Raw genomic sequence first — 10,363 nt, 5'->3', positions numbered from 1 at the left:
TTATACCTCCCTCCATATGCTCCCTTCTCCTCCTGTACCCTAGGTACTACTTCACATGTAGTTTCTTCTCCATATCCATTACATAGCCCAATGACAGGCAGCACACTCCCTTATTTCTCACTGTTTTCCTCCAAGTTGTTATTTCATAGTGAAAGACACTTGGTGCAATGACCAGTTTATATGAAAACATACTAGATAAAAAACTGCTTTTGTGGAGTTTGTTATCTTTAGAAAAATAATTCAGGGAAAATTGCTTACAACTGTGAACCATGAAAATGTGCTTGCTTGCAACATGACCCAAGGTCACAAGTACTTCTGGTTTTCATGAATAAATGAGACTAGAAATGGCTGGTGTACTCATCTAGGGACAGGCTCAAAAATGATGGAAGCTTTGTGTGGAAAATTGTTTCTGAACATCTTCATTCTTAGCACCTTCAGTTCATGAGTTTAGCACTTGATGTTTCAGGCTCTTCTGTCATTAAAACTCCACCATATAAGAAGAGCCTGCTTAAATCAAAAGCTGTATTTAGGCAGATACTTTGGGGATCCTACATGCCTGTGGTAATTTGGTGTGGTACAGAAGCTTTGAAAAGAAACAAATGAGTGAAGAAGAATGGGAACTACACAGAAGACAACTGGAATGATCAGTTCAAACATCCCTGAAGATAAATTCGCACTGCAATTTGCACCTAATTAAACTAGTTGAGCAGAACATTTTTCCCAGGATTTATGAGACTTGACTGCTTTTAGATTCATATCTGTCCACTCCGTAGTTTCCAAATCTAAGCTAAAAATCACGATCATCTCCCTGCCATAACTTTTCAATAAGAAGCGATGTGCAGATTTTCTCACCTGCAATTCCGTAGAGTCTTGGGGAACGCAGGAGCAGGCAGCAGGAATGGAAACAGGCAGAGGTTGCAAAGCCTGTAAGATGTACATCAACACCCACCCTCCCTCTCCTGAGTGCTGTCTATTGCTAAGATGTAGGTAAGTGGCTTCCTGCTGTGTGTGCTGCGTTGTTCCAAATCCCCTTGCGAAGAATGGAGCATCCACTGCTGCAATTGAGTCCCACTGTGGGTGGCCAGACATCTGAAAAAGGGGCTCTAGTACCCTTTGAGTACCTAAAGAGCCTGTACTTAGTAACTTCTGCTGAGTAAGGCAGGCTCTGTCACTGCTGTCTACAAATCTCTTGAAAGTACAGCATATGTTTTAAAGGAAGAAAAAAAAAACAAACTTCAATTTAGAAATGACCACTGACAAAGAACCTGGCACACGACTGGTTAAGTGTTCCAGCAGCTAATTACCTTCCATTAAAATTGCCTGCTTGAAGCCAAAAATTATCTGGCCTCAATTGCAAGACATTTCATTCTATTGTAACTTTGCTAGATCAAAGAATTCTTTTATCAAACTATTTTTCTCCATAAAGGTAATTATAGGTAGATAATCATTTCATAATGATGTCTGTCTTTAAACTGAATAAATTAAGGTCTCTTAGCGTTATAGGGCACGTTCTTGATTCTTGGCACAAGAACTGGATACTACATTTGGCACCAGCGTAAGCACTACTGGAACAAAAGTAATATTATCTCCCCCATACCATTTGATATTCCCTTTTTAATGCATCCAAGAATTGCATTTGGCCAAGTGGGAGCTTACGTTCAGCTGACCATCCATCACATCTCCCAACTTTCTCTCAAAACACTGATTCCTGGGATGGGCTCCCATTCTGTTTCCAGATGTATGACTTTACACTGGGTGATAGTGAAACAGGCTGCCCGAGCTGGACACCAGCAAAGGAATACCAATTAACTGTAAAGCCTATAAACCCTAGCATGCCTGAAAACTTTATAAGCGAGTTGTTAGCATTTCATAACTGTCTCCTGTTGCTTCTCCAATAGCTATTAGGTAAAGCTTCTGGCTCCAGTTCTGAGAAAAAAAAAGGAAGATGATTGCCATTCTGAAAGAGGATAAGAGTTCACAGAAGTTTTATTCCAGAACGTGTCAGTCTCTGGCAGTCATGAAGAGTGAAAAAATAACAGAACGTTTGCAAGATCTTGAACTTTATCATAAAATGTTGATAAAGGATTTGCATTATTTATTGTTTAGGGACCAAGTGATTTTCTTCAACAGCTACATTTTTAACTCATATTACTTTGTAAGTGCTCCAAAACGTATTATTCATGTGTTGTGTAAGTGGAACGTGCCTCATTTCCAGTGCAAACTGACCTCAACTATCCAATCATGAGCTGTTTCTATAATTGAATGCCATAGGACATGCCTGAAGAGCAGAACTAAAATCCTCAAAGTCACGCCAGTATAAAAGGTGATCAACTCTAACTACAACACGTTGACTTTTAACATAGCTATGCTTTTAATACTAGTTTCCACACCATGTATTAACATTTTGAAGTTATCTGAAAGTGGGTTTTAGAGGCAGGTTAAGAAAAAGGAGTTGCTCAAGTACCACAAAAACCAAGTCAACTTCCTCCTCACTAATGTATGTATTCTTTAAACAAAAATTGAGACCTTACATGCAAATTTATCACAGCAGATAGGTCTGACAGGAGCGTAACTTCAGGAGACAATCTTTTATCCTCTGCTTGTACCTTGCATATGAAGTTTGCTATCCATTTGTTTTGCTTCACTACATGCATGTAATGCTCTTCTAGTAAGAGGCTAGTATAGTAGAATGTGTGTAAGGGGAAAAAACTGAAAACAGTAACAAACTCTGTGTTGGCAGAGTTTTTTGTTTAAAAAATCTTAAGTTGTTCAGAGCTTGAATTACTATGATGTTAAAATCAGCATCTTAGAAGATGCTGATTAAAGAACTGATCTAACCTTGACTCTACATACAGAAATCTCATATAAGTTTCTAGTGCACTATAGTGCACTATATTCTAGTGTACTAGAAGTACAAATGCTATCTATCCCCCACAGCATACAGCTCAGATAGCTGAGCTCTTAATTCACTCTACATTTAAAGCAACAAAATTACTTGTTGGCACTCAAAAACTAATCCCTTGCCTGCCCAGGACCTTCACCAAATGAAGCTGAAACAGTATTACCTGTATAATGTGAATTCAAAGGCATTTAGAACTTGAAAGAGATTACCCCAAAGTTAACTTAACAACTAACACCGCTGTGAGAAAGCATCATAAAAACAACTACTGAGATGAGACTGTTTTGTGCAAGATTTTATTAACAGACCAGATTTTGAAAGACTGCAGCTGGGCATCTGAATCTGAAAGGAAAAAAATATATACATCATTAGACACATGTAGATCTGAAACTACTTTGGCCACCCAAAGAGTTCATACACTTCCATTTATAATGTGGGCTGAAAATATTGACTATTTCACCATATTTAAAACTTCATCAGTCAGTGTAGAAGTTACTGTGTGCAAGACATTTCTTTACTCAAAACACTGATCTCCAATGCCAAAACTAACAGAATAAAACAATTCTATTGTTAATTACTGGTACCTATTTCTCTATTTGTATAAAAGCTTAGCAGGACGGAATTCAGTATCTGAAGACATCTGAGGCACTACACATACTTTAACTCCTTCTGCAGTAACCCTGTTTTCAGCAAGTTTCTTTCAGGGTCTGTTTCTATACAAGAACTAAAACAAAAAGCAAACTTGAGACAAGTTCCTTTTAAAGTTTGCTTGAGGGCTAATGGAATTCAGTATCTTGCCAGTTACGAGTTCTCCAAAAAAATCAAAATCAAGCAGTATGCCCTAATTTTTTCCCAAGCTAGAAGAAGGACTCAATTTATTTGAAATTACTGCTAACAGAGAGACAAATAGCAGGAAGTCATCTACATATTGAGAAAAATGAGTAACTCTCCTTCAGATAAATGGCCCTTCAGACAGACAGCGCCCAGAATACTGCCATTATCTCAGCTGAGTCTACTGTTCCAGTTTTCATAACCTCAGCAGAAGCTATAACATTCTTCTCTTCTCTACGTACAGGCTCTTTATGTTTTAAGCACACTCCATTCTGAACAGCAGGAAAATAACGAGAGTGGAAGTGCAGGAGACAAGACCAATCAGCACCCTAGCTTTAAACCAGAAGTATGTTTGTTTGCAGTCCAAGCTGAACAAGTACTTACAAGCCAGAAACAAGAAACTACAAGCTCCACTCTTAAAAACTGACAGATGTGGTTAGGCCCTGCTATCTGCTACTTACATGGGGTTCTGAGCTGGAAGTACAATGAAAAAAATACAAACAGCCATAAGTATTCCTAACTTTTCTGCCAACATACTACTTGTCATAGGAGTTTATAGCCACTATAATAGTCAACTAGAAACTGACCTCCTATGGAAAGGCTCACAAAAACTGAAGACCACTAGAAAACTTCAGATTCTTATCAATGGAGGGAAAAGGACCTACGCTGTCTGAAGAGTTGCCAAGTTTCAATTAGATACAGTAGCTTTCATCTAGTGCTCAAGAACCACATAGGAACATGAAGTGAAAATAGCTGAGCTCAATCTTTATCAAGACTCTTAAGGGAAGCATCTGCCAGTGCTGAATGTGTAGCAGTTTGTGCCACCAGCAGCAAAATTTCTACAGAATGCTAGCATGAGTAACATAACATCACCCTGGGCATCAAACACTGAGCAGCTTTGCTTCTCAAAATTATCCACTTCTTCCTATAGACGAGCTATATAGCTTTATGGGAACACTGTCACCAGTAAGCAACTATTTTCCTCAAGCACCAACTTTCCACATGCCATGTAACCAGTGCTTTAAAACTCCACTGCTTCACCCACAGAAACAAAATGGAATAGGTAAGAAGCTCAGGGGAATGGGAACAGAGCCTGCTTTATATTTCTGCTGCAACAAAACAACTCAGTCAAATGGAAAGTTATTTCATAGGTGGTCCTTGGACAGGGAGTAGACATGACTGAGCTGAACAAAACCACTAAAAAAAGGCTTGAGAAAAAGCAGAGGCTTCCTTCTCTGCAGAAGGGTAAGTTTCTGAGAAAACTCATCCAAACAGCTTCTATTCATATTTTAAGCTCTGAAGTCTCATGACTACCTGCTGCAGCATTAACCAACTCTGGAAGTTACTAATTCTTAAGCAAACTGAACATGTCTGATTTCTGCAGTAAAGCCTTTGGAGAAATCAGTTTCAGAAAAATTGCTTTTGCCCACTTGTTTTTTCCAAGCATCCTAAAACAAAGCTTTCTTAAATTCCAGCATATTTGTCATAACAAAAAGACACTTATCCTTGATGGAAAATTGATTCAGGCAACACCAAAGCTAGTTTAGTGTGAGAATGTTGGAAAAATCAATGGGACGTCTGAGAACTCTGAGGTTAAAAAGAAGTTTTAGTTTTGTCATCAAATGGCACAGAATTCTCAGAACAGGAACAGCAGGAGTGACAATAGAAGACATGACATTGTTTGAAGCAGATATTAACTTCAGGACTCAGTTGTCACTCTCTAATTGCTTTAGGTCAAGCGTCAACTTCACTTTCCCATTTCTAAAGGATAGTTTAGTCAAATGGGCAAGTTTGACTTTCAAAATGACAATCTTACTTAACAAAAATTTCAACTGAATTATTTTGAATGAAGATCAAAAAAGCTGGAACTTCAGACCATTAAAATGACTTAAGTTGAGAATTTAGTTTATCCCAAACCTCTTTTTTTTTTTTTCCAGAAATCAGACAATCTGGAGGAATATTGTCCTTACAAACACAGACTTCAATTATATGAAGAATTCATAAGTGACTTAAAATTGTAGCCAAAAATCTCAAGGCTTACCATCATAAAACATAAATAATGTTTTGAAACAAGTTATTAGTAAATGGAAAATAAACTACCAGGAATGCTTACAGGTCATGAAAGCATCAGCTGTAAACAAGATTTAACTCCTTCACAAGTATCTAGGCTGCTCTAAGTACCACTCAAGCATGAGTGAATATACACTAAACATGAATCATCAACCACTAACAGCTTCAGCTTATATACCAGAGACAGAAGAGGGGATGCTATTAACTAGAAAGTAAGATCTTACCATTAGTTCATTCTCCTTATGAGTCTGTTTATCTGATCTTCTCTGTTACCAGCATCTCCACCCTCCACAAAGTGGATCGTTTTCTTCTTCATTCCACCCCGAGGAGAGGACAACTTGAAGGGCCAAAGGAAGTTGTTCACAACTTTGAAGTTCTTGCCAACAGTGTAAATCTCATGGACCACATCTTCCATGCAGATGATGCCAAGTTTTCCTAAAATTCAGAAAAGTTGTTTTCAGAAGAGCTACGCAGTCACTATCAGTGACTAGCTAACAATGTTATACCTATTTAGCTTGATTAACTTCAAGTCAGAAAGCATCCACTTTATCTAGATATCCCATGACCAACGTTTCCAATTAAAATTCATCAGCTGCAGCTAACACAACGCTATTTGATAGCTTGTACCTGAGGCAGCAGAACAAGAAAATAACCATCTAGCGGACCTCAGGATAATAAAGCTTTTCTTCAAAGAACACAGCAGATTAAACATACTTAAACACTAACTACAGGTAGCTCAAGGAAATTCACTCAACTATTTATGCTGTTCAGTAACATAGTACATTTTCTTAATGCCTTCCTAGATTCTTCATTGACATGTTACAAGCGAACTATTTGTAAAATATAATTCTAGTACATCCTTGTAGCATAATACTTGTACCTCTACAATCTGAAAAAAATAAACATGACAGTCTGATCTGAGATTTAAACAAGAAAGATCTGCTTTTATTCCCAGCATGACTGGCCGAAGAGGAGCCTCCTACATCAGTCTGTTTCCTGACAAATGACTGCTGTATTTTGCCTTTTTATTAAGTAAGCTCCTTACTGAAGGATCTACTGTCCTATTAAAGGTCAAGTTTACAGTAAACATTTGGAAATGTAAAATCCTAGAATTTGATTCTTGACATTTGAGTTTTAATACTTTTTAATGAAAGTTACTTCCAGTGTGCTTTGCATTAAGACAAAGATAGAGTTAATTAACTAATCACTACTATTCTCCAGAGACAGGTAAGGAGAGAGACAGCTGTACAACTTAACACTAATCATACAAATGCAACAAAACGGGTTTGGTCTTTAAGCAAAGTTCTACTTACCAAGGCATTTCCGAATCAGGGAATTATCAGTCAGAGCAATGCGCTTCTTGTTGATCTTGCCATAACCACGCTTGTAGATCAGCTCATGCACAGACTTCAGGTTTGGGTAACTGAAACAGTCAAGTAAAAATTAGAAATCCTTAAATTCTACAAACTACACTCCAAATGAAGTTTTAAACAACAGATTATTTAAGATCATTTCAGCATGTCCCAAACGTAAATATAAAAGCAACACAGGAGCAAACTTTACTCATACTGCACTCCCAAGAGGCTACTGCGAGATCATAGCAAGCACTGCCTTAACCATGCTTTTGTGTCCTTGTACTTTCCCTGCTTTGAACTGAGAATACTTTGAACAGAGGAAAACCTGCACATCTGGGGTAGCAAAATGCAAAAGACACTCAATACTTGTATCCCGACTTGACGGAATTGTCTATTTCACTCACCCCCATGCAATATAGGGTTCAACAATCCGCAGCATGTTGATAGAAGCTTTGTTGAGCTTGACAAATGTGCCATTAAAAATCTGACGCAGGCGAAGAAGCTGCAACACCTTACGGACCTTGGGGCTGACACCATTGATGCTAGGGAACACAGAAAGAGACTCAGTTATCAGTACCCCAGAAAACATAGGTATCACCAAAGTAGTAACAGGTAAAAAGAAAACAAACAGTATTATTGTCCCATCTTAAAGGTATTACTATTTCACCTATTCTACAGAGCAAGATTATTATGTTATTTATTATCTCTATGTATTTCAGTATTAAGGCAGATCTAACACCATGAATCACACTGAAACAGAAAATACACAACTTAGAACTAAATATCCTTGTGCTCTCCTGCATACAGTTATTAGTTTTCTCTTAACACTTTCACCAAAGCACAGTTAAACAAGCACTTCTGACAACATTCAGTACAGAATAGCTGCATACAAAGTTAAGTGAAACAGAACAGTCTGCGTGTATTTGCAGTCTTGCCTTAAAAAAAAAAGATTTCCAAGGCAGCAGACATGCTCAGAATTAGTGATTTTACATTTAAGCCTATAGTGCATCCAAAATATTACTGCCAGTAACTTTCCAAGCAACCAGCTGAAGGCTTGGATTTATTTATGAAGATTTAAGCCTTCAAAACATGCAAGTGACTACAAAGGGTATTTTCAGTGCTTATGAAAATAAAAACACATCTGTATTAATACATCTGTATTAATTCTTACCCTCTTATCCTGATCACAAAGGCAAGCTTGGGTTCAGCTGGAACGTAGTAATTGCCGGCTTTTCGGGCCATCCTGGCCATGCGGATCTCCTGCCTATACATGTGCCTGTACTCCTTGTGGTAAGCTTTGGCTTTTTCATAGATGACTTTCCTTTGTGCCTTACGGAACTGCAATTAATCAAGCATCGCTTAAGATTATATAATACCTTCTAATATATGAAAGACAGAGTCAAATAACACAGCCTATTCTCAAACTCCTCAGTTACCACAAATCACAGGATCATCTGCAATATGGACTTTAAAATAACCATCAGTTCTGCCACATCCTGATAGTGCTTTATTTTGAACAATATTTATAAGTATTATCACACAGTACTTATCTTTACAAAGACCCTTTTGAGTTCAAGGAGAATTTGAATAATGCTCTGAAACAGTTTGCTTCTTGGGTGGTTCTGTGAGGAGCCAGAGCCTGAACTCGGTAATTCTGTAGGTCCCTTCCAACTCCGGATATCTGATGGTTCTGAGACTGTTGACTAACCATAGTTTTATGGAAAATCACACACTTTGCCTTTGCTTTGCCCAGATCTGGTTTATTATACGTTAAATTGATATGGGGGAGTAGTATTTCACACCTACATATTAAAGTACTAAAGCTAAGTAAATACTGTGAAGTTATTTGTTGCTTTAATATCACCAGTGGCAGCATTCCTCTGACCTGCCTAGACAACAGCCATTCAAGTAATCATGACATTCACCTTTTTTTGAGCCAACACCCTCTTCAGACGTCTGGCTTTTGCAGCTGCATAAGCCTTCCGCCTCTTCAGGAGGCTTTCCGGTACAGAAGGCACCTTCTTTGCTCTAAACGACAAAAGAAAGTACTCCTGAAAGGCAAGTTCCTTTAAACTAGCAAAAAACAGCACATTATGAATACCAACACAAACAGGCAGGATGTACATGCAGGCCTCACAGCCTCCAAGCAGTCTGTATCTAACTTGGTCCGGTTATTACCAAGCTGCAATACAGCTTAAAAGGATCACCTTTTGCATTGAAACAAGGAAGCCTAACATTCTTATGTGCTCTCTGAACGCCGATTACGGCTAATTAACATTTCAACAAATACTTCTGGAGAAAAAAAAAATAAAAAATACGGCTTTAATTAAGAGCTTTATTACACAGCTTTGTAACTTACCGGAATTTAAAGCTATTAAATGCTTCGAAAGCTACAATACCAGCATTTACAAGACAGTAACGACTCCCTCCCTCCCTTCCACCTCACCACAGGCCACCGGGGCAGCCACCGCCGCCAGCAGACGGGACGGAGCGGGTTGCGGCCGCATCCCCGCCGCTCCCCACCCTCCTACTCATCCCGCTCGGTGCCGGCAGAGCCCCCGCGGCCGGGCAGCGTCCCGCCGTCAGCCCAAAGGAGGCCGCGGCCGCGGATGGCGGCGGATGGCAGCGAGGCGCCGCGGGTACTCACTCCTTGTCCGCCATCTTCAGCGCCGGAAGAGAGAGGGCGGGCGCATGCGCAGGGCCGCCTAAAGCCTCCCGCCTGCTCGGCAGGGCTTTGAGCGCTGGAAGGACCCCGGCTTTGGGGTGGCCGCGGAGCTGCCTGATAGCGGCGTGTAGGGAGGAGTGGCCAGGGAGTGCCTGAGTGGCTCGGCGGGGCACGTCGCTTTTTTTTTTTATTTTTTTAATTTAGAAAGTTGCTCCGTGCTTGTTACTACATACGTTGTTAAAATCGCCTTTGGAGGAACTAGTCCTGGCGTACGCGTGCAGGAGAAGTGGCAGAACTTGGAGCAGCAAAGAACTGTTCGGTGTGGCAATAAAAGAGCGGGCAGCCGGGCTGAGGGCGGTCGGCATCTGCTGGGTTATTTGCTGCCTGCGTACAGAGGTGCCGGGTGGCAGCTGCATTAGCGATGATGTTCGTAGAATAGCGTTGTTTTGTTCTAACGCAGCAGCTCGTGTCATTTGGTCTCGTTAAAGCTGTAACGAATGGGGTGATTAAAACCTATCAGCTCACAAATAGATAATAAAAGAC

The 10,363-nt window shown here is 39.7% G+C and overlaps 1 protein-coding gene across 1 annotated transcript; it reads right to left on the bottom strand.

The window, feature by feature from the left end:
• Positions 1–3,179: 3,179 nt before the first annotated feature.
• Positions 3,180–9,951, bottom strand: RPL7 (ribosomal protein L7). Its single transcript, XM_005021215.5, has 7 exons — positions 9,803–9,951; positions 9,081–9,183; positions 8,327–8,493; positions 7,560–7,697; positions 7,114–7,223; positions 6,025–6,235; positions 3,180–3,241 (listed from the first exon to the last, which is right to left on the bottom strand). Exons 1-6 carry the CDS (start codon positions 9,814–9,816, stop codon positions 6,027–6,029), a joined length of 741 nt encoding a protein of 246 aa, XP_005021272.1. The 5' UTR covers positions 9,817–9,951; the 3' UTR covers positions 3,180–3,241; positions 6,025–6,026.
• Positions 9,952–10,363: the final 412 nt, after the last annotated feature.

This window comes from Anas platyrhynchos, chromosome 2, assembly GCF_047663525.1.
Source record: "Anas platyrhynchos isolate ZD024472 breed Pekin duck chromosome 2, IASCAAS_PekinDuck_T2T, whole genome shotgun sequence".
Lineage (NCBI taxonomy): Eukaryota > Metazoa > Chordata > Aves > Anseriformes > Anatidae > Anas > Anas platyrhynchos.
Note: the sequence above shows the minus strand (reverse complement) of the source record. Positions and strands in the feature narration are given on the sequence as shown.